General features: G+C 45.0%; 1 protein-coding gene across 1 annotated transcript in view; it reads left to right on the plus strand.

The window, feature by feature from the left end:
* frem1a (Fras1 related extracellular matrix 1a) overlaps positions 1–25,801 on the plus strand; it is a 352,151-nt gene that overhangs the window by 18,889 nt on the left and 307,461 nt on the right. Inside the window, 3 exon segments of the mRNA XM_070877990.1 lie at positions 12,012–12,106; positions 13,575–13,914; positions 14,323–14,349. Of these exon segments, the coding sequence (XP_070734091.1) occupies positions 12,012–12,106; positions 13,575–13,914; positions 14,323–14,349 (462 nt within the window).

A 25,801-nucleotide genomic window follows, 5' to 3' on the forward strand; every position in this document is an offset into this window, starting at 1 on the left:
CCCTAGACAAGACACCAATGGCAAAGGTTCAAACAGACATTTCACTGCATCAAAGGAACATAAACTCCCCCCACCAAAAGAAAACCATGCAATGGACAATGTTATGTTGTAGGGCACGAACAGCAATGAAGAGCCTTAAATCAAAGGGCCCAAGTTTTGGGTGGAATTGCTCCTATTTTCTTGGAGCAACTAGTTTAGAGTGTCTTAGAACTCACAATTCTTGGCATTTAGTTTGCTCCAGTTCTAGTGAATTAGTTTAGTTTCGTTTTAGTTCAGTTTTTTTTTCAAAAGGGGGTTTTACCAGCCACTTACGCCTGCTTTGCAAGTTTAGCCACCGAAAAGTTACTCCAAACCAACTTAGAACGGAGTAAGTGTCGACTTTTGTATGCTCAGAAAAACCTTGCGTACACTTTAGAATTAGGCGCAGGCAGCCAGAGATGGGGGCGGGGGGAAGGGAAGTTAGAGGGAAGTTCGGGGATTTTCTAAAGCATTAAACACTTCACTTTCAAAAATAAAGAACGATCATCAATAATAAATTATAAATAAATCAATAAATCAATACATAAAAAATAAAAAATCATTCAACAAATCAATAAATAAAAAATAAAAAGTTCCTACTTCACCTACTTGTTCGGGAGCACCGAGAGCCTGGCCAGGGCTAAGGGCTGCATGTTGCAGGCTGGAAATCGGCACTCTGCAGGAGCCCATTCGGCCAGGGCTAGTGGCTGCGTGCTTCGGGCCCCTCCCACACAGCCAGCAGCACATGCACACAGAATCCGGGGGCCAAGAGCTACTGCGCATGCACGCAGACTCCACTGCACATGCGCGCAGCTGCCGGCACTCTTTTTGGCCCAGGGCTGTTGCTCCGCCCCCCCCTGCTGTTGTGCTGCATTGCGCTGACTGCTGAACAGGCCTGCTGCACTCGGATAATCGCGAGGTAAGTTTTTGGCACGCTTTTCATTCCACAAATAGTTGGGCCTCTCGGAGGTGCGCCGTTCTAGTGGATATCGGAAACTTGGGCCCAAAGAAACTATTTACAAGTGTAATCAACCAAAATCAGGGCATCTGTACAACCTTGTCCTGCACATTATTCTGACATATTTAACGCTGCGATTTTTGGCTGGCACGCAAAAACATCCTTGTGTAATGCCTGATTTTGTATCCCTGATCATGGAACCAAATTTTTTGCCGAATTTTGCAGACAGAGGTACAAACTTTTTCCAAGCAGTACCAGGACCAGGCTGCCGCCATTACCGCCCCAAAATCTCAAAAGCTGAAAATACAGCCCAGAGGACCCAAAGGACTTTTGAGGTGCGAGGTGTCGAGTGGGCTTACCAGTTGTCCTTAAAGGGGCCGCTCAAAAAAATGGCAAAGTTAAATTTTTTGTAAAGATTTTTGCAGGGGCATGAGTGCTCATCCCGGCCCCACAACAATCGTCCCACCCTTTGCTGACCCCTCCAACCCTCCTGTGATTGCCTCTCCATCCCATTATTTGCAGCTTGACTCCATGCCGGAACTGCCAGATTTCATGCCATCCCAAAACTGCGAGCTGTCTCTCAATGTTGGATCAGCACTCATAGCTCGCAGCTCAAGGTCCACATTAAAACCAGGTCTGACCATTAAAATGGCTCGGACTTATCAGTGAGGTCATTGGGCTCTCCAATATGGACTTGAAGTGAAAACTGACCCTGACGTGTGCATGCTGTGGAAGATCAACCAGTACTATTAGTACTTTATTGCAAGGGGGAAGGAGTATAAAAGTAGGGAAGTCCTGCTACAACTGTACAGGACGTTGGTGAGACCACGCCTGAAGTACTGCATACATTTTTGGTCTTCTTATTTAAGGTTATGCATTGGAGGCAGTTCAGAGAAGGTTCACGAGATGAAGGGGTTGTCTTATGAAGAAAGGTTGAGCAGGTTGGGCCTATATTCATTGGAGTTTAGAAGAATGAGAGGTGATCTTATTGAAACATATAAGATTCTGAGGGGGCTTGACAGGGTAGATGCAGAGAGGATGTTTCCCCTCGTGGAGGAATCTAGAACTAGGGGGCATAGTTTTAGAATAAGGGGTCGCCCATTTAAAATGGAGATGAGAAATTTCTTCACTCAGAGGGTCGTGAATCTTTGTAATTCTCCAGCCCAGAGAGCTGTGGAGGCTGGGTCATTGAATATATTTAAAGCGAAGACCGACAGATTTTTGAAGGATAAGGGAATCAAGGGTTATGGGGAGTGGGCAGGGAAGTGGAGTTGAGGCCAAGATCAGATCAGCCATGATCTTATTGGATGGCGGAGCAGGCTCGAAGGACCAAATGGCCTACTCCTGCTCCTATTTCTTATATTATTATCAAAATGTACTTATATGTACACTTCCTGTCCCTCACATTTCAGCCATCACACACAATCTAAAAACTATCTAGCAACTCTCCAGTGAGTAGAGGCCATGCAAAATGAAGAGCTGCTCTTACAAAGTGCCTTTCAGGAGCTCAGGATGGCCCACATTTCATAACTGACAAAGTACTTTTAGAAGTGCAGTAACTGTGCACGGAAACACTGCAGCCAATTTATGCACAGGAAGGCTCCATAAACAGCAATGAGATAAATCTGCTTGATGATGTTTGTTTATATTGCACTGAAGGCTCAGCTGAGATTATATGCTCAAGTCTCTGGTGTTTAAGATCATCACCATAAGAATGAACAGAGAGCTTTGGAGAAATTAGAATGCTGCAGTACAGCGGGACCTGCCGATCCTGGTACATGAAACACAAAAGGATAGTATGTAGATACAGCAAGTGATCAGGAAGGCCAATGGAATCTTGGCCTTTTTTGTAAAGGGGATGGAGTATAAAAGCAGGGAAGTCTTGCTTCAGTTATACAGGGTATTGGTGAGGCCACACCTGGAATACTGGGTACAGTTTTGGTTTTCATATTTAAGAAAGGATATACTTGCTTTGGAGGCAGTTCAGAGAAGGTTCACTAGGTTGATTCCGGAGATGAGGGGGTTGACTTATGAGGAAAGGTTGAGTAGGTTGGGCCTCTACTCATTGGAATTCAAAAGAATGAGAGGCGATCTTATCGAAATGTGTAAGATTATGTGGGGGCTAGACAAGGTGGATGCAGAGAGAATGTTTCCACTGATAGGGGAGACTAGAACTAGGGGGCATAATAGAATAAACTGAGATGAGGAGGAACTTCTTCTCTCAGAGGGTTGTAAATCTGTGGAATTCATGCCTCAGATAGCTGTGGAAGTCATTGAATAAATTTAAGACAGGGATAAACAGTTTTTTAACCGATAAGGGAATAATGGGTTATGGGGAGCGGGCAGAGAAGTGGACCTGAGTCCATGATTGGATCAGCCATGATTGTATTAAATAGAGGAGCAGGCTCGAGGGCCAAATGGCCTATTCCTGCTCCTATTTCTTATGTTCTTATGTTATGTCTTAATGCCTTACATCTCACTGACCTACACTAGCTCCCAGTCTGGCAATGCCTCGATTTTAAAATTCTCAGTTGTAATATACTTGGGTAGAACAACTGAAGGACAGAGACACGATGAGTTACTAATCCATGTGCTTGTTTATTGGGCCAGAGTGAACTGAGCTTGCTCATACCAAATATGTGACAATACATTACACTGCTTTCCCCCTTAAAAAAGTGGTTGTTTTCCCCTCTCAAATACAACAAACCTATGGTGCCAACTTTCCTACATTAAATGTAGCACATAACAAAAACTGGCTTTTTTTCTTTTAAATGAACTACAAATCCAATTTAATAACAGGTTTGTGAAGCTTGCCTGATCTCCTTTCAGAAGGTTTTGTTTTTGAACCAATTTTCAGGCTGTTTTGTTTTGGCTCCAAGCTCAAAGATCATCCTGTTTCTAACTCAGACTTGTTGAACCGATATTATTCACTTCAAACCACTTTGAGTGACTATCTACAAGTAGCAGGAAATCATCATTTGCTTTCTCACAGAAATCTACAGGGCTGAAATTGCCCCTTTCTATGAGAGTCATGACCACCTCAGAGAGACGGCCACGGGTCGGTAAGTACTCACTGCTCGGTCGGCGCGGGGGGTGCCCATTTTGAAAATTGCCCTCGTGGAGTTTGTGGCGGACAGCCCCGTTAACCCCTTACCGACCGACGGTGACTCCCTTTCCGCCCCGCAGTGGGAAATTGACCCGCGGGAGCAGATTGGCTGCCGCTCGGTGCCCAGTGACAGCTTTCCGCAGTGGGAAGCTTCTTGTGGTTGGGTGGCACATCCGCCCTTAAAGGGGAGGGTGCACTGCCACGGCCACTATTTTATTTTAATTGGTGTCCGACTGCCAGGTCGGGCTGACAATGGTGGCCATGGGTTCGGCCGGGCCATCAACAGGCAGCCTGGTACCCCTTCTTGGTTACCGGGCTGCTGGCCCAGCCGAAACCCTCCCTGGTGGCCCAGTGTTTGCCACTAAAGTGGCTGCAGAGCTCGCAATGGCCCTCCCCTTTAACTGAAGGGGAGGGACGTTGTAACGCGTCAACACGATGCGGCATGTCTGCATCGCGCTGACGTCATTAGCACGGCGCTGATGACTCGGAGCGATAGCCATTCCGATCCACCCGCACTTCCACTCCGCTGATGACATTACATCTGCCCCGCTCCAAAAAATAACCAGAGAGCTGAATTTCCCCGGATTGTCCGCCCCATGCATTGGGGCGGATGGAACACTTAAAGATCGGTAGGTGCACCCCATTTTGGACAGAGAGCAATTTCGGCCCCTACATGTGCTTGCTGAAAAGGTCTACTTGGTCATGGGTTGGAGTCTTGGGTGGTTTGTTTCTGCAATTTTGCTGATGTGATTCAAGATCGCTGTCCAATCCAGGCCAGTAAACAAAGCTTCTTGCAATTGATTTCATACCGATGATCCCTGGATGTTCAGTATGAAGTTCGGCCAGAACTCTATCTCTCAAAGAAGTAGGTGCCACCGCTCTGTTTCCCCACTTGATACGACCTTGTTCACAAGTACGACCGTTATGGAATGGTTTCAATTCTGTGTCCGTACACAAATCAGTCCGTCCATTCCAGATGTTTTCAGACACTCTTTTGAGTCTCATCTGCAATCTCAGTTGCATTCACGGGAAAGTCTTTGTCAACTGAACCTACCATGAAATTCGCACTTTCACTCCCAACACACGAGTCCTCATGCAACCTGGTCAAAGCATCTGCAATTGCATTTTGCTTTGAAGTGCGATAGTCAATCGTGTAGTTTTATTGTGATAACAACACTATCCAACGTTGCATTCTTGATGCGGCCATTGCAAGGATGTCAGATTTGGGCCCCAATATTGCTAGGAGCGGTTTGTGATCAGTTATCAGGGTAAACTTTCTGCCAATCAGGAAATGTTGGATTTTCTTGATTCCAAACACTATGGCGAGTGGTTCCTTTTCAATTTGAAATTAGTTTCTTTCGCTCTTTGTGAGGGTTCGGCATGCGTACGCAATTGGTTTCTCTTGGTCATCATCCATTACATGGCTTATGACAGCACCCACCGCATAGCTGGAATTATTACATGCTAACTTAAACTCTCGGTTTGTGCTGTAGTGCACAAATAGAGCATTGCCAGAGAGACTTCTCTTACAAGCGTCGTAAGCTACCTGTTGCGTTTGTCCACTTCCACTGGACATCCTACTTGAAGAGCTCATGCAATGGAGCTAACATGGTCGCTAACTCAGGTAAGAAACATGTGTAGTACTGGACCATTCCAAGGAACAATCTTAACTCAGACATGTTCAGTGGCTTTGGAACTTTGATGGCAGCATCAGCCTTTTCCTTCATTGGTTGCAAGCCATTTGCATCAACTTTTAGACCATGGTACACAAACTTGGATTGCACAAAAGCACATTTGCTCCTTTTCAATTCGACATTGTGGCCATTCAACCTTTGCTGCAATAATAGACAGCTTTACTGACTGGCCATTGTGTTGAACTGTACAGTTCATTTGCCACATATTTCTAGGAGTTCCCCAGAGTAGTTTTTTTAACTCTAAGGAACTCTCTGTAAGGGGTACTAGATTAAACTTACTTTCATATCTAACAATTCTAGATTTTCTTCCTCGCTGCTTGTTGCAATCAGTACATTGTCTTGATTGTATAAGCAATTTGGAACTTCTTGCAAAATCTTGTCCATCGTAGCCTGGAAGATTTTGGGGGAGGTCTTTACACCATATGGTAGCTTGGTCCCTTGTGAGTGTTGATGATGAGATTCTGTTGACTCTGTCAACATTCAGCTGAGCGTAAGCGTGTGATAGGTCAAGCTTGGAGAAAACCTTTGACCCAAAGAGTGTAGCATACAAATCTTGCGATGTAGATAATGGGTACGGCTCATTGTCAACTACTTGGTTGCTAGTAACTTTGTCGTCACCACACAAGCGTACAGTTTTGACTGCTTTGGGCACTAGCACAATTGGGGCAGCCCATTCACTTTTGTCAATTTTTACTAGCACTCTATTCGCTCTGAGCATCACTCGCTCTTCCTCCACCTGACTTTTCAATGCATAGGGGACTGGCCTTGCCTTACAAAAGACAGGCTTCACGTTGGACTTGATGCGCAACATACCCAGTGATGCCCTCATAACTGTCGGTGAACATGCTGTCGCACTTGTTCAGCATTGTGTCGAGTCACTTCTTTGAAGCATCTACACTGAAGACATTTTTCCCATTTAGTTTTAACTTTCTCAACCAATCTTTGCCCTTGAGAGTTGGCCTGTTGTTGTAACTCGCTACAATAATAGGCAGCTTTACTGACCGGCTATTGTGTTGAACTGTACATTCCATTTGCCACATGTTTCTAGGAGTTTTCCGGAGCAGATTTTTAACTCTATGCAACTCTCTGTAAGTGGTACTAGATTAAACTTACTTTCATATGTCTACTTGCTCATGATAGAGCAGTCTGCCGCTATGTCAATACACATATCGATATATTGCTCGTTGATCAACTGTTTTGTACTGAAGTCCTTCTCACGACTGCTAGTGTTGCCGCTAGTGGCATCGATACTGCAGCGACCTGGGTTTTGATGACCTCACCCAGTCGCCCATATCAAAACCCAGGTCGCTGTTTGGAGCATGGGCAGGATCATTGGCGGGGCCCAGGTACAGCGGAGGAGCGGGAAGGTCAGGGCGGAGCAACGGTAAGAGATCATGACGGAGGAACGGTGAGAGATCGTGGCGGAGGAACGGTGAGAGATCGTGGTAGAGGAACTGTGAGAGATCGTGGCGGAGGTGCGGCAGATGTTTGTGGCGGAGGAGCAACACGAGATCATGGCAGAGGTGCAGAAAAAGAAGTTACAGGGCCCAGAGAAGCCAAGGGTCCATGGGCAGCATGGGCCAGCCCACACTGAGATAAGTGCGCACTAGGTCCGTGCAGCAGAGCTGGTCTCCAGTCGTCCTGGTTAACCCTTGCCACTGGATAAAGGCCTAGCTCTGTCAAGCCTGTGTGGTGGCTGATGTGCAACGGTCACCACACGTTAAAAAAAATCCACGCAAAGGCATCTTCCACCCCCTCAATTGGAGTTCAGGACTGAAACATCAGGTCCTTCATTGAAACATCTGTGAACTCATGTGGAAGCAAGTCATCCTCGTTCGAGGGATCACCTATGATGATGATGAGATACTGTTGATGCCTAGTTCTTCAACTTCAAGTGTGTTCACTTCAATATTGTGAAATCTTCCCTTTTGTTGTCGCTGCTTTGCATTGCCACTAGAATGGTTCTTATTTCCTGCTTTAGATGTAGTTATGCAAGCTGGCCACTCTATCCTTCTCCAACACCTCTCCACTGTCGTCCAGCTGGGTGGGACTGCACTCACCTGGTTCCATTCTTATCTATCTAATCATAGCCAGAGAATCACCTGCAATGGCTTTTCTTCCCGCTCCCACATCATTACTTCTGATGTCCCCAAAGGATCTATGCTTGGCCCCCTCCTATTTCTCATCTGTACGTTGCCCTTGGTGACATCTTCCGGAAACACAGGGTCAGTTTCCACATGTACGCTGATGACACCCAGCTCTACCTTACCACCACTTCACTCGACCGCGCCTCGGTCTCTAAATTGTCAGACTGCTTGTCTGACATCCAGTTCTCGATGAGCAGAAGTTTTCTCCAATTGAATATTTGGAAGACCGAAGCCATTGTTCTCGGACTGCGCCACAATCATGGTTCCCTAGATACTGACTCCATTCCTCTCCCCAAATCCTGTCTGTGGCTGAACCAGACTGTCGCAACCCTGTTGTCATATTTGACCCTGAAATGAGTTTTCGACCACATATCTGCAACATAGTTAAGATCACCTATTCCCAGCTTCATAACATCGCCCGTCTCCACCCTTGCCTCAGCTCATCCGCTGCTGAAACCCTCATCCATGCCTTTGTTACCGCTAGACTTGACTATTCCAATGCACTCCTGGCTGGCCTCCCACATTCTACCCTACATAAACTAGAGGTGATCCAAAACTCGGCTGCCCATGTCCTAACTTGCACCAAGTCCCGCTCACCCATCACCCCTGTGCTCACTGACCTACATTGGCTTCTGGTTAAGCAACGCCTCGATTTCAAAATTCTCATCCATATTTTCTAATCCCTCCATGGCCTCACCCCTCCCTATCTCTGTAATCTTCTCCAGCCCCACAACCATCTGAGATGTTTGCACTACTCTAATTCTGCCCTCCTGAGCATCCCTGATTATAATCGCTCAACCATTGGTGGCTTTGCCTTCTATTGCCTTGGCACCAAGCTCTGGAGCGCCCTCCCTAAACCTCTCCACCTTGCTACCTCTTTTTCTTCCTTCAAGACTCTCCTTAAAACATACCTCTTTGACCAAGCTTTCGGTCACCTGCGCTAATTTCTACTTATGCGGCTCTGTGTCAAACTTTTATTGCATAATACTCCTGTGAAGCGCCTTGGGATATTTCACTATGTTAAAGGCGATATATAAATACAAGTTGTTGTTGTTGAAATATGGCCTTGCTTCTGGCAGTGAAAACACTTCGCATTTCTATATTGGCAGGACTGTGGTCAGTGATTTCCATTGCAGCGCTAACAATTCACTGAACTGCTTTCACCAACATACTTTTGACATGGTCGCACAGTTTTGGGTTTGGCGGTGCCTGTGTGACTGTAGACCTCAGCTGCACTAGTCACTTGAGTTGAACGGCGCTCCCTAGCATTCTTAGACGCCATCTCCATAGATAGGGCAATTCTGCATGCTGTGTCAAATATTAGCTTCGGAGTGTTCAATAACTGGGACTGTGTCCGCCCATCCACTAATCCACACACAAACTTATCTCACAACGCACGATCCAAAAATGTGCCTAATTTACAATGCAAAGACAGGTTCTTAAGAGTTACAATGTACTCTCTGATGGTTTCATCTTGTTTTTGGTACCAAACTTATGGCTCTCTGCTATTTCTAATCGCTTTGGGTCGAAATGGTCCTCGGGTTTCTCGACAATGTCTTCAAACGACACATCCTTCGCTTACCCTGACGTGAGTAGGTTTGTCAACGTTCCGTAGACATCTGGCCCGATCTCGATTAGAAAAATTGCTTTCTTCCATTCATGGATTACTTTATTTTGAACATTCTCATCTGCACCTACGGTCTCAATAATGTCATGGCCCCTAAAAAAAAATGTAAGAACTGAATGGTTGGCAAGCTCGATCATACATGCCGAGGCTGCCAATGAATCCCGTAGGTGTGGCCATGATTGTCCCAATCCCATTGAACAGTGACTCAGCATGCTACCTGTGTACCTGTAAGAATCAATCTCACTGCTACTGTGTATACATGCAGGCAAAGGTGAAGCAAGAGGATTCTGCATCAACATTAACGGTAAAACATTACAAAACTTCAGTTTAGGTATCACAAATATACTTGAAGGTTGAACACTGTGTCTTTCGATGATCCCTAAAAATAGTTTTGGGACCCCATCCTCGTCGCCAAAATGTAATATACTTGGATAGAACAACTGAAGGACAGAGGCACGATGAGTTGCTGGTCCACATGCTTGTTTATTAGGCCAGAGCGAACTGAGCATGCTCATACCAAACCATGTGATAATACAAAAGCAAAATACTGCAGATGCTGGAATCTGAAATACTGGAAATCTCAGTAGATCAGGCAGCATCTGTGGAGAGAAAGCAGAATTAAACTTTCAGGTTGATGACCCTTCGTCAGAACAGGTCACTGACCTGAAATGCTAACTGTTGTTTTCTCCACAGATGCTGCCTGACCCGCTGAGATTTCCAGCATTTTCTGTTTTTATTTCATGTGATAATACATTACAGTTGCGAACACTTCAGCCTTGTCTTTTGCATTCGTATGCTGTGCTGGGCTCTGCCATAATTGAGGATGGGGATGTCCATGGAGCCTCCTCCTCCTGTTAGTTGTTTAATTGTCTACCACTATTCACGACTGGATGTGGCAGGACTTGCAGAGCTTTGATCTGATTTGGTTGAGGGATCACTTAGCTCTGACTATAGCATGCTGCTACTGCAATTTTGCATACATGTAGCCCTGTATTATAGCTTCACCAGCTTGGCACTTCATTTTTAGTTACCCAAGTGTTGCTCCTGGCACCATAAAATACTCAAAAGTCCAGCATTTACAAAGTTTCCAAGTTTTTAAATACAAAATAGTACTCTTTAGCCCCAGAAATGGTTTACTGTCTTTCTCAGAAGAAAAAGCATGAACTGAATTTTAAGCCAAAACGAAGAAGAATGGTTTGCTGTCAATTCTGCTTCCACTCAATTTTTACTGCAAAGACAGTTAGACAACACTTGTGATTAACAGCAGAGATGATTTATGTTGTTGACACTTAGAACACAAGAGACAAAATTTGTATATTGAGATAGTTAAAAAAAAAAGTGGAAAAATTCCTGATGATTTCAGTTTGTTTTTCCAAGTGGTTTGAATCTAGATCGAAGATTAATTTGAGTTATTGTATTCCTCCTGAAAGTCCGTTGTCCATGATAATCACAGCACTCACTTCCTTGGTTCTTTTGAAGGGAGCTAAAATTTGAACAATAAAAGCTCCTCAATATTCTGGGGACCAGACGTGGACCACCCAAGTAGTCCCAAAATGTGCTGTGGCTGTATCTCACCAGACATACTGAGTTATCCATCGGATCTCTGCTAGGCTGGGGATGTGGGAACTCCCAGCAGTCGGAGTCCCAGCTCCACTCCTCACGCACCAGCGGCCTTGTTTTTGGGGCAGGTGGAGGCTCCATTCCTACAAGATCAGACAGAATCTCTGGAAACGGGCCCGGGACAGAGCAAGACAGTTCAGATCACGCACATGAACAAATATCCTTTTTTGAATTGAAATATTCTAAAAATTAACAGCACCCTGCAATCATGAATAAAATGTTTTGTGCAGATGCCTATTTCGCCCTGAGGTTACCTGCAAGCACAGGTGTTGTGGCTTTGAAATCCGGCTGTGTATATAAAGTAGTAACATATAGATACAAAATAGTGATTAAAAATTTTTTTGCGGCAATATGCTGAAATGTCTGGCAACAAGTGCAATGTTGGGTAACACAGCCAAATCAGTATGCGGCATATTGCATATTTTCTTTTAATTTTTTATTAAATGAATGTTAATCATTGTTTACAATAATCAATAGAATTATTTATTATATGAATAATATGAAAGTTTTTTACCCAGAGGGTTGTGGGGGTCTGGAACTCACTGCCTGAAAGGGTGTTAGAGGCAGAAACCCTCACCACATTTAAAGGGTACTTGGATGTGCACTTGAAATGCCGTAACCTGCAGGGATTAGGCCAGATAGCTCTTTGTCGGCCGGCACGGACACAATGGGCTGAAATGGCCTCCTTTCGTGCTATAAATTTCTATGATTCTATAAAATGTGAGTCACTTCACATAGAAGTTGGACACTTTAACTAAAGCCATAGGACTATTTAAAAAAAATGGAATTTCATGAAATAATTTCAGATCCATTTATGTTTACCCTGTGCAAAATCTTTCAGGTGTTTGATTGCCATTTCCTACCCAATGAAGTGAAATATACTCACAACGGCTGTCCAATTCTGGATAAGGACCAAGTCATGCTCAGACTTTACAGGCAAGTGAGAAGTGGGGATTTTGGTTATTCATAAGGAAATATAAGCCTAGATTTTGTGGTCAGTGTTAAAATAGCCTTGATCAGAAAATGTAGAATTTTATAACAATATAATAAGCGATTTTCTGAAACGTAATCTGAAGGACATCTATGCTCTGTTCTGGAGTTTAAATGTTAGCACTGTCTGAAAAAGTCCAGAGAACTGGCATCATTGAATGTTTTCCAAGAGAAGTCATAAAAGGACAATCAGTCATGGAACTGTAGAAATGAGGCTTGATAAGAAATGAAGTAGTTTAGCTTTCTTTTTGTCTGTTAATCGACTTGCACCACATACCACTGCCCGGCCACGAAAGCGGGTGGGCAAGTGAGCTGTTCTCTGTGTCGTTGCAGCTTTGGCAGTGGAGTTCTTGACTTTCTCGGACTTTCTGTCTGAAAGCCCATCTTCCGCCTGACATCACCGCATGGCACATGACATGGCTGAGATAGTACTGGTTATGTGGGAATTGTTTCCACCGACCACACTTCACACTTGGATGATCATTTACTGATAAACATAGGGTCTGAAATTGCTCTTTTCTATAAGGCCTCTGGCACCCTGAAAGCAGCAGCCATGGGTTGGTGTGGACTGGCCTCCAAGTCTCCGTGGAGGGGCCGCCATTTTGCAAATTGCCCATCCTCAGGTTTGGAGTGGTGTAGGGGACCGATCTGCCCGTTTTCCTGCCGCGGCCTGCCCTTACCGACTGGCGGCAACCCCCTCCCGAATTTGCCCCGCAGGAAATATCTGATTTCGGAATTGCCCTGCAGGAACGGCTTTGCTGCCATTCGGTGCCCCCAACAGCTTTTTGTGTCAGGGCACTCCTTGTGGGTCCTTGCTGGTCGGCGGCATGGCTGCCCTTAAAAGGAAGGTGGTGCTGGTGGCAACACCATTTTATTTTTTATTGTCGGCCAACTGCCAAGTCGGCCCGACAATTATCCCCCCGGGTTTAGCTGGGCCCCCAACAGGGTGCCAGGCCCAGCTGAAACCCTCCCTGGTGGCCCAGTGGACCTAACTTAAAAATATGCAGAGCTTGCAGCGGCTCTCCCCTTTAACTGAAGGGGAGAGATGTTGTGATGCGCCAGCGCGATGCACTGACATCATTATGCTGATGAATGATCGGGGCGGCCAAGCCGCTGCATGGGCACTTTCTCCCCTCAGCCGCAACTATATCCGCCCCCACCAAAAAATAATTCCAAGTGCCGAATATCGACGGCACCTCCATCACAACCCATGTGGCGGAGAAAAACTTAAAAAAATGGAAGGTGTGCCCCTTTTCGGGCAGAGGTGAATTTCTACCCTATAGGCTGTTGGCAAGGCTGTCACCGGTGAAATGACCTTTTGAAGACCTTGTTGTGTTTTAAAATCTCATTTAACTGTCGTCGGTTTCAATGTTTAACTGCCCCCTTGTGCTTGTTTGTGTGTTTTCGATTCCAGGTTTACAGAGTCAGAAACCTTCACGGAAATATTCATCCTTAATGTTCGGTTACTTGATTCAGACTGTAACATCATCCAGCTGGGCTCGACACCATTGGAAGTCACAGAGTTTTACGGTTTATCTAATTCAATCGACAAGAATGTGCTTACGTTTGATTACGATAAGGCGCTGAATCTCGATTGTACTGTGCGGGTGGCCGCTCAGGAAACCTTTTTCCCGGCATATGGACAACTAATCATGGGGGAGCTCCCTCAGGGACACGCTCGGGGTGACCAGCCACATAGCTTTGTACGGATCAGACACAAATCCAGTAAGCTTGCATTTACTGTTGTATTATCTGTAGGCTTTAGGCTGAAGTAGAATTATAATTAAAACGTGATGTTTTTCTTTAAAGGATAGAAATAATTTGCCGAGAATTCTAGTCTAAAACAGGATATTGTGACCTAATTGTCCTTCACATATTGCCATGTCCTGCTTTAATAAACCCAACCAAATTGAGAAGATCAGGACAGTAGGAGGATCAAAGTGGCAAAGATTAAGATGTGATAGCATATTTTAAATTGACATTTCCTGTCAAATTATTTCCTTGCTTCATAAGGATAGAGTTATTTTCCCCACGGGAGGTGAATATGACTTTCGGCAATGTGAGTGAGAAGCCAATGCCGATTTCTGTCTCCCAATTTTCGTTTCTCTTCTGAAGTTGCCTACTTGTGTTGGAGTCATCATAGGCAGTCTCTCGGAATCGAGGAAGACTTGCTTCCACTCTTAAAATGAGTCCTTAGGTGGCTCAATAGTCCAATACGAGGGCCACAGTCCCTGTCACAGGTGGAACAAACAGATGAGACTCGAGGTGCTCAGCGCCCTCCCGGATGCACTTCCTCCACTTAGAGTGATCTTTGGCCAGGGACTCCCAGGAGTACAGTTCCACGGGCAGCAGCAGCACTCCGAATACCCCATCTCACTGGCTATTTTTCATGAGGGAGCCAGGACAGTGGGTTACAGCAGGCTATTAGACAATAGAGGAAATTAGAAGCACGTAAAATTACATTACACAGAATGTACATCACTGAAACAGGCCATTTGCTCCATATGAGTCTTCATCCACCACTATCAACATATCCTTTTGCCCCTTTCTCCCTCATGTGTTTATCTAGCCTCACTTTAAATGCATCTAAACTATTCACTTCAACCACTTCTTGTGGTAGCGAGTTCCACATTCTCACCACTCTCTTGGTAAAGAATTTTCTTCTGAATTCGCTATTGGATTTATTGGTGACTATCATATATTGATGGCCTCTAGTTTTGATCTCCCCCCACAAGTGGAAACATCTTCTCTACGTTTACCCTATCGAACCCTTTCATAAAAACCTCTATCAGGTCGCCCCCTCAGCCTTCTCTTTTCTAGAGTAACGAGTCCCAGCCTGTTCAATCTTTCCTGATGGGTCTAACCTCTCAGTCCTTGTCAATCTTGTTTACACCTTTTCCAGTGCTTGTATATTCTTTTAATAATATGGAGACCAGAATTGTGCACAGTACTCCAAGTGTGGTCTAACCAAGATTTGATACAAGTTCAACAGAACTTATTTTCTTTTCAATTCTATCCCTCAAGAAATAAATCCGTGCTTTATTGGCTTTTTATGGCCTTATTAATCTGGGTCACTACTTTAAATGATTTGCGTATCAGTACCCATAGATCCCTAGGGCAGAACTAGGCCTAATTTTCATCTCAATCAATATTCACATGCAGCATTTTCCAACAGGAATCAATAAAAAGTGATCTGAAGTAGGAATGCTGCTAATATCTTCCCTCCCCAATGGCCCAGGTACATTGTAGTCACTCCATGGTTACTGCACAATCCTGAATCTGCCACAACCTCGCTTTGTATAATTTAGTGCTGCACCACATCAGGAAGCCTTGTCATTATTTTTTAAACTTTGTTTTGTCCTTAATTCTGCATTTCCTTTTGCCCTGCAAATGATTTCACACCTAACGAAGGTGATGTGTTGTTTAAGTGGTCAATTCATTGAATAATACACTGCGATTTGACATTGCGTTATATTTTCCTTCATCTGCTGTTCTTAGCAACAAAGTCAGTGCAACCTTCTGCTTACATGAGTGAATGGAGAAAATGATACATCATTGTAACTGTTTCATGCCTGAGCCTCAAATGTTTAAAGCCCTAACCTCACAAGAGGATTTATTTTTTGGCAATACTTTGAATTGTTGCCAGTGTATGGTTCTTGTGTTTTATGTTCATTTAAAGGGTGATTTCTGATAATACTTGGGGGAGATAATTACCAATCATCACGGTATGAATGAGTTCAACGTCAGTGGTTGGTATTTCCTGTGTATTTGTGGCCGGAGACTCGCAGACACTGGGCGTGAAGCAAATATCAGGCATAAAAGATCGGGGAAACTGAACGCAAGTGCTTTATCACGTAATTACGCTTCAACTGGATTTCCTTGATCTTTTACGCCTGTCTATCAAACCCTGTGCCCAAACACATCTCACTTACGTCCCCACAGGAAATTCAGTCGAGGATGTCACTCATCTCAGCCCTGACTGTGAGGGAGTCACTCGTCTCAGCCCTGACTGTGAGGGAGTCACTCGTCTCAGCCCTGACTTTGAGGGAGTCACTCGTCTCAGCCCTGACTGTGAGGGAGTCACTCGTCTCAGCCCCGACTGTGAGGGAGTCACTTGCCTCAGCCCTGAATGTGAGGGAGTCACTTGTCTCAGCCCTGACTGTGAGGTACTCACTCGCCTCAGCCCTGACTGTGAGGGAGTCACTTGTCTCAGCCCTAAATGTGAGGGAGTCACTTGCCTCAGCCCTGAATGTGAGGGAGTCACTCGCCTCAGCCCTGACTACCTGAGGGAGTCACTTGTCTCAGCCCTGACTGTGAGGGAGTCACTCGTCTCAGCCCTGACTGTGAGGGAGTCACTCGTCTCAGCCCTGACTGTGAGGGAGTCACTTGTCTCAGCCCTGACTGTGAGGGAGTCACTCGCCTCAGCCCTGACTGTGCATGCTAATTCCCAGCCTTTGTGTAATTAAGGCTCAGTGACTCCTGCAAGCTGGTTTGCCAGTGATGATGTCAGTGCTTCTTGTAGAACCAGAAATAGTCATAAATCAACAGAAATAAAAATTGGCTAGAATTCCCTGTCACTCTTTAAGATTTAGGAAAGGGCACCAGGGGAGACAATCACTCGTCAAATTATTTGCAGTGCTGAGGTCATATGACTTCTCTAAACAAATCATCTGTAACTAATCGCTGGCCCACTGCCATGTCCAGTCATAAAATCACTTATTAAGCAGCAAATCTCTCATTTCAGAGACTCTGGCCTGGAAATCCGACCATGCCCAAAAACAGGTCTGTTAGTGTTGTTCCAGGTCGGGTAATATTCGTGTAGCCTGCTCATTATCATAATCTATGCTATTCATTGGCTGCACGCCTGTTTGGGGTTGGAGGGGGGATGTGGCGGTCGGATATCGGGCATTTCTGCCGCCACTTAAATGCAACCAGCACCTCTTAAAGGCGAGGTGATCTCTGGCTGCAGACAACAGGGAGACACTTGTGAATAGAAAAATGGCTGCACCAAGTACTGAGAGGGCATCAAGGTTTTCCAATGCTGCCATGGAGCTCTGGTGCAGGTAGTAGACAGGAAGTAGGACATCCTCTTCACCCCAGGGCACAGAAAGCTTTGCAGGCAGCACCAGTGGGAAGACATCACAGGGGAGATCAATCTCAGAGACATAGTTCCCAGGACATGGCTGCGATGCTACAAAAGTTTCAATGACCTTACTCGAGTTATTAAGGTAAGAGCACTTCTCTGTACTCACACCACCATCTCTAGCCTCACGACCCACAGTACCCCTCTCCACTTCACTTCACGCTCCTACTGTACCAAACTTCGCTACACCCCTATCTGCTCATACTCACACACTCATCACAATTGCAATGCTCAATTCCCCACAACTCACATCTGACACACTGCATACCTGCTATTCCACCATGACAGGCACATTCTGTTACCACCTCACAAGACTATCACTAACACACTCCCTTCTTTTTCCAAGGTACGAATCAGAAAATTAGAGGAGCATGTAACAAGGGTAATACAGTAATCATGGGGGACTTTAATCTTCATATAGACTGGGCAAACCAAATTTGCAGTAATAGTGTGGAGGACAAGTTCACGGAATGCTTCAAGATAGTTTTCTAGATCAGTATATCGAGGCACCAACTCGGGAATAATTTATTTTAGATTTAGTATTGTGCAATGAGACAGGGTTAATTAATAACCTTGTAATAGAAAAGCCTCTGGTGAAGAGTGATCATAATATGATCGGATTTTATATTGAGTTTGCACTTCCTGATGCTGATAATGATCCTGACGATCAGTCTATCTCACCCTCACAATCACCTGCTCAGATAGTCTAGAGGCTAGGCTGGAGGAGGGTCTTCACTTGGTGAATCTCTGGGCATGAGTGTGCAGGAGCTAAGGCAGGGGGATAGGATGACAGAGATGCCAGCTCGCCGGAGAATGACATTGCATACTACCTCTGCTGCAGAGGATTTAGCTACTGCCTTCGAGGGCCCAGCTTTGCAAACAAGGCTGAAGGGCATACACTAAAAGATGCTGCGTTACTGGGCAGCTTGCCAGCGCATTTGTGCACAATATCGCAGAGCATGGAAGAGTTCAACTCCAACCTGTCTCAAGGCTTCGCACAGACTATGGACACCCTCTCTCCAACATAGACCGAGCCATCAGCTCTGTCAACACAACAGTGTCTCCCACCATCACGGAGCATCTGTTGACAGATCTTACAGCTGTCTTGGAAGCTCAGCTGCCTGCCATCTTGGTTTGGGATACCTCTATTCAATTTAGTGATGTGAGGGAAAGACTCATAAGACTGGACAGAAGGAAGCCACTCAGATGTTGGTCATGAGGACAGTGGTAAATATTGTAGGACTGTTGCTGTATTGGGGACGGGAGGGATGGTTTCGGTGAAATGCTCTTTGATGACCTGCTTTCTGAGAGCTCTCGTAGCTTGTTGCTCAAGTGGTGGTAAGGGCTCATCCCTCATGATGGCAAATCAATGAAACATGCAGCAATCGGCCACAAATTTGGATATCTGCAAGCTATGCCGGAACCACCCAGGCAGCGGAAGCATTGCTTGAGCAAACCAATTGTTTGTTCGATCATGTTTCTCGTTGCAGCATGGCTCTCATTGCAGTCCACCTCTGCAGCTGAGACAGTTTCCTGGCAGGAGTCATGAGCCATGTCTGAAAGGGATAGCCCTTGAACCCCTGTAGCCAGCCTGTGACCTGATGGCCTGGTAGGAATAAAGGTGGCTCAGAGGACTGGCGCAGGATGAATGAGTCATGGCTATTGCCAGGATACTGGGGACAGACCTGCACGATGCGCTGCCTGTGGTCACAAGCCAATTGTACATTGAGGGAGTGGAATCCTTTTGAATTGATAAATATTCCAGGCTGGTTATAGGGAGCACGAAAGGCAATGTAAGTGCAGTCTATGACACCTTGCACCTTGTGGAAGACTGTCTATTGGGCAAAGCCTACTGCTCTCCCATCCTGCTCCACTCTGTCCATAGAGAAGGAGAAGCAGATGTTCCTCCAGGTGTAGCAAACCTTGGTGACCTTCCTGATACAACGATGGACTGCAAACTGGGAAATATTGCTGATGTCACCTGCTGCAGCCTGAAAGTAGCCCGTGGCATAAAAGCTAAAAGCTACAGTGAACATGACAGCCACAGGCAGTGCCCTGGTGCGAGGCTCAAACAATGGCTGCCATGGGTGACGGAGATTGGTGATAGCCTCCTTTGTGAAGCCTCATACATTGCTGTCCATGAAATTCATGTTCGAGAAGTGCTCGCTGTGGGTCTGGCCTCCTGGGTGGTGCCATCCTCTTTCAACCCTCTTGTCTCAGCTGTTCCAAATCTCTGTTGTCCTTCTTATTGACCCTCCTTGTCCTCCAGCCCCAAAACATAGAAACATAGAAAATAGGTGCAGGAGCAGGACATTCGGCCCTTCAAACCTGCACCACCATTTAATATGATCATATCTGATCATGCAACTGCAATACTCAACTCCTGCCTTCTCTCAATACCTCCTGATCCCTTTAGCCGTAAGGGCCACATCTAACTCCCTTTTGAATATATCCAACGAATTGGACTCCGCAACTTTCTGTGGTAGAGAATTCCAGAGGTTCATAATTCTCTGGGTGAAAAAGATTATCCTCATTTCGGTCCTAAATGGCTTACCCCTTATCCTAAGACTGTGACCCCTGTTTCTGGACTTCCCCAACATCAGGAACATTCTTCCTGCATCTAACCTGTCCAATCGCGTCAGAATTGTATATGCTTCTATGAGATCCCCTCTCATTCTTCTAAATTCCAATGAATGTAAGCCTAGTCGATCCAGTCTTTCTTCATATGTCAGTCCTGCCATCCCGGGAATCAGTCTGGTGAACCTTCGCTGCACTCCCTCAATAGCAAGAATGTCCTTCCTCAGATTATGAGACCAAAACTGCACACAATACTCAAGATGTGGTCTCATCAAGGCCCTGTACAACTGCAGCAAGACCTCCCTGCTCCTATACTCAAATCCTCTCGCTATGAAGGCCAATATGCCATTTTATTTCTTTACTGCCTGCTGTACCTACATGCCTACTTTCAATGACTGATGTACCATGACACCCAGGTCTCGTTGCACCTCCCCTTTTACTAATCTGTCACCATTCAGATAATAATCTGCCTTCTTGTTTTTGCCACCAAAGTGAATAACCTCACACTTATCCACATTTTACTGCATCTGCCATGCATTTGCCCACTCACCTAACCTGTCCAAGTCACCCTGCAGCCTTTTAGCATCCTCCTCACAGCACACACTGCCACCCAGCTTAGTGTCATCTGCAAACTTGGAGGTATTACATTCAATTCCTTCATCTAAATCATTAAAATATATTGTAAATAGCTGGGGTCCCAGCACTGAACCTTGCGGTACTCCACTAGTCACTGCCTGCTATTCTGAAAAGGACCCGTTTATTCTCACTCTTTGCTTTCTGTCTGCCAACCAGTTCTCTATCTACGTCGATACATTTATCCCCAATCCCATGTGCTTTAATTTTGCACACTAATCTCTTGTGTGGGACCTTGTCAAAAGCCTTTTGAAAATCCAAATACACCACATCCACTGGTTCTCCCTTATCCACTCTACTAGTTACATCCTCAAAAAATTATAGAAGGTTTGTCAAGCATGATTTCCCTTTCATAAATTCATGCTGACTTGGACCGATCCTGTCACTGCTTTCCAAATGTGCTGCTATTACATTTTTAATAATTGGTTCCAGCATTTTTCCCACTACCGATGTCAAGCTAACCGGTCTATAATTCTGTGTTTTCTCTCTCCCTCCTTTTTTAAAAAGTGGGGTTACATTAGCTACCCTCCAATCCATAGGAACTGATCTAGATTCCAGGGAATGTTGGAAAATGGCCACCAATGCATCTACTATTTCTAGGGCTACTTCCTTACATACTTTGGGATGCAGACGATCAGGCCCTGGGGATTTATCGGCCTTCAATCCCATCAATTTCCCTAACACAATTTTCTGACTAATAAGGATTTCCCTCAGTTCCCTCAGTTCCTCCTTCTCGCTAGACCCTCGGTCCCCTAGTATTTTCGGGAGGTTATTCGTGTCTTCCTTAGTGAAGACAGAACCAAAGTATTTGTTCAATTGGTCTGCCATTTCCTTGTTCCCCATTATGAATTCATCTGATTCTGACTGCAAGGGACCTACATTAGTCTTCACTAAACTTTTTCTTTTCAACTATCTATAGAAGCTTTTGCAGACAGTTTTTATGATCCCTGCAAGCTTACTCTCATACTCTATTTCCCCCCTCCTAATTAAACTCTTAGTCCTCCTCTGCTGAATTCTAAATTTCTCCCAGTCCTCAGGTTTGCTGCTTTTTCTGGCCAATTTATATGCCTCTTCCTTGGATTTAACACTATCCATAATTTCCCTTATTAGCCACAGTTGAGCCACCTTCCCCAGACAGAGATATACAATTATTGTAGTTCATCCATGTGATCTTTAAATGTCTGCCATTGCCTATCTACCGTCAACCCTTTAAGTATCATTCGCCAGTCTATCTTAGCCAATTCATGTCTCATACCGTCGAAGTTACCTTTCTTTAAGTTCAGGACCCTAGTTTCTGAATTAACTGTGTCACTCTCCATCTTAATGAAGAATTCTACCATATTATGATCACTCTTCCCCAAGGGGCCACGCACGACAAGATTGCTAATTAATCCCCTCTCATTGCACAAGACCCAGTCTAGGATGACCTGCTCTCTAGTTGGTTCCTCGACATATTGGTCGAGAAAACCATCCTTTATACACTCCAGGAAATCCTCCTCCACCCTATTGCTACCAGTTTGGTGAGCCCAATCTATATGTAGATTAAAGTCACCCATGGTAACTGATGTACCTTTATTGCACGCATCCCTAATTTCCTGTTTGATGCCATCCCCAACGTCACTGCTACTGTTTGGTGGTCTGTACACAACTCCCACTAGCGTTTTATGCCCTTTGGTGTTTCATAGCTCTACCCATACAGATTCCATATCATCCAATCTAATGTCCTTCCTTACTATTGCGTTAATATCCTCTTTAACCAGTAATGCTACCCCACCTCCTTTTCCTTTCTGTCTATCCTTCCTGAATATTGAATACCCCTGGATGTTGAGTTCCCAGCCTTGGTTACCCTGGAGCCATGTCTCTGTAATCCCATCATATCCGTTAACAGCTATCTGCGCAGTTAATTCATCCACCTTATTATAAATGCTCCTCGCATTGAGCAGCCTTGCTGTTGTCAATCTATTCACAGGACATCCAAAAACAGTGCAACACTGGCAGTCAAAGTTAACTTACCAGAGACAAAAAACAGGCCAAAGAATATTCAGCAATTAAAGAGCGGGCTGAATGAATAACCGGCACGATCCCTTTAATTGGTTGCTGGGTGAGTTTAGCACATGGTGATTCAGATGCCGGGCAATGCCAACATTGGAAAAGGGTACTCCAACAGCATAGGACCCTTATTTACAAAAGTTGGTCATTCCTTTAAATAGTTCTGGCGATCAAAAATGGCAGGCAGTATACATCTAGCTCACAATGAACGCACACTTGCTGCCTGTCATATTGGAGGTCTAGGCACCCATTTAGTGTCTTAAAAACAGGTGTGATGTGATTGTGTACAACCATGGATGAATGACTTCAGAATCCATGAGTTTATGAGGGCCGTTGTGGAAAGTTTGACCTATCTAAGCTGGTGTGCACAGTGCTTCTGTGGTGATTTCCTTCTATATGATACATCTACATAAAAGTTTTAAGAGTGTCCATCACACTTCAAAATGTCAAAGTATATAAAAAGAAAGACCATGCTATTTTTTCTAACTTGGAACATTCACAAGCACCCAGCAAACCTCAAACTTTCCTCACTAAATCATTATACTCCTCATGGGGTAGAAGTCTAAATAGATTAATCTCAGTGTCCATTTGGAATAGAATTATAGAATGTTACAGTACAGAAGGAGGCCATTCGACCCATTGTGCCTGTGCCAGCTCTTTGACATAGTGATCTAATGGCCCCATTCATCTTCTCTTCCCCCATGGCCTGCTAAATTTTTCCCCTTCAAGTATTTATCCATTGCCTTTTTGAAAGTTACCATTGAATCTGCTCCCACCATCATTTCAGACAGTACATACTACTCTATGGGGACTGTTACGATTTGGGTTTTCTCCGAGTGCACTAGTCACAGTCACACCACCAAGGCACTTTCCATAGGCATCTGCCCCCCCACCTGCCTAAGAACCAACATTTAAGTTCCTGGTGCATGGAGTTAAATGGGTTTGGCCTTCTACAGGATTAGCATTATTCTTTCAATGATTTCCTTCACAGTGCATGGTCCTGATAGCTTTTATATACATTAGTATATATGGAGAAATACTGTAAACCGTACAGTTCAGGCTACAACTACAAATAAATACATAGAAACATAGAAACATAAAAAATAGGTGCAGGAGTAGGCCATTCGGCCCTTCTAGCCTGCACCACCATTCAATGAGTTCATGGCTGAACATGCAACTTCAGTACCCCATTCCTGCTTTCTCGCCATACCCCTTGATCCCCCGAGTAGTAAGGACTTCATCGAACTCCTTTTTGAATATATTTAGTGAATTGGCCTCAACAACTTTCTGTGGTAGAGAATTCCACAGGTTCACCACTCTGTGGGTGAAGAAGTTTCTCCTCATCTCGGTCCGAAATGGCTTACCCCTTATCCTTAGACTGTGACCCCTGGTTCTGGACTTCCCCAACATTGGGAACATTCTTCCTGCATCTAACCTGTCGAACCCCGTCAGAATTTTAAATGTTTCTATGAGGTCCCCTCTCATTCTTCTGAACTCCAGTGAATACAAGCCCAGTTGATCCAGTCTTTCTTGATAGGTCAGTCCCACCATCCCGGGAATCAGTCTGGTGAACCTTCGCTGCACTCCCTCAATAGCAAGAATGTCCTTCCTCAGGTTAGGAGACCAAAACTGTACACAATATTCCAGGTGTGGCATCACCAAGGCCCTGTACAACTGCAGCAACACCTCCCTGCCCCTGTACTCAAATCCCCTCGCTATGAAGACCAACATGCCATTTGCTTTCTTAACCGCCTGCTGTACCTGCATGCCAACCTTCAATGACTGATGTACCATGACACCCAGGTCTCTTTGCACCTCCCCTTTTCCTAATCTGTCACCATTCAGATAATAGTCTGCCTCTCTGTTTTTACCACCAAAGTGGATAACCTCACATTTATCCACATTATACTTCATCTGCCATGCATTTGCCCACTCACCTAACCGATCCAAGTCACTCTGCAGCCTCATAGCATCCTCCTCGCAGCTCACACTGCCACCCAACTTAGTGTCATCCGCAAATTTGGAGATATTACATTTAATCCCCTCATCTAAATCATTAATGTACAGTGTAAACAGCTGGGGCCCCAGCACAGAACCTTGCGGTACCCCACTAGTCACTGCCTGCCATTCTGAAAAGTCCCCATTTACTCCTACTCTTTGCTTCCTGTCTGACAACCAGTTCTCAATCCACGTCAGCACACTACCCCCAATCCCATGTGCTTTAACTTTGCACATTAATCTCTTGTGTGGGACCTTGTCGAAAGCCTTCTGAAAGTCCCAATATACCACATCAACTGGTTCTCCCTTGTCCACTCTACTGGAAACATCCTCAAAAAATTCCAGAAGATTTGTCAAGCATGATTTCCCTTTCACAAATCCATGCTGACTTGGACCTATCATGTCACCTCTTTCCAAATGCACTGCTATGACATCCTTAATAATTGATTCCATCATTTTACCCACTACTGAGGTCAGGCTGACCAGTCTATAATTCCCTGTTATCTCTCTCCCTCCTTTTTTAAAAAGTGGGGTTACATTGGCTACCCTCCACTCGATAGGAACTGATCCAGAGTCAATGGAATGTTGGAAAATGATTGTCAATGCATCCACTATTTCCAAGGCCACCTCCTTAAGTACTCTGGGATGCAGTCCATCAGGCCCTGGGGATTTATCGGCCTTCAATCGCATCAATTTCCCCAACACATTTTCCCGACTAATAAGGATTTCCCTCAGTTCCTCCTCCTTACTAGACCCTCCGACCCCTTTTATATCCGGAAGGTTGTTTGTGTCCTCCTTAGTGAATACCGAACCAAAGTACTTGTTCAATTGGTCCGCCATTTCTTTGTACCCCGTTATGACTTCCCCTGATTCTGACTGCAGGGGACCTACGTTTGTCTTTACTAACCTTTTTCTCATTACATATCTATAGAAACTTTTGCAATCCGTCTTAATGTTCCCTGCAAGCTTCTTCTCGTACTCCATTTTCCCTGCCCTAATCAAACCCTTTGTCCTCCTCTGCTGAGTTCGAAATTTCTCCCAGTCCCCGGGTTCGCTGCTATTTCTGGCCAATTTGTATGCCACTTCCTTGGCTTTAATACTATCCCTGATTTCCCTTGATAGCCACGGTTGAGCCACCTTCCCTTTTTTATTTTTACGCCAGACAGGAATGTACAATTGTTGTAGTTCATCCATGCGGTCTCTAAATGTCTGCCATTGCCCATCCACAGTCAACCCCTTAA

The sequence above is a fragment of the Pristiophorus japonicus genome, chromosome 1 (genome assembly GCF_044704955.1).
Source record: "Pristiophorus japonicus isolate sPriJap1 chromosome 1, sPriJap1.hap1, whole genome shotgun sequence".
NCBI classification, from domain to species: Eukaryota; Metazoa; Chordata; class Chondrichthyes; family Pristiophoridae; genus Pristiophorus; species Pristiophorus japonicus.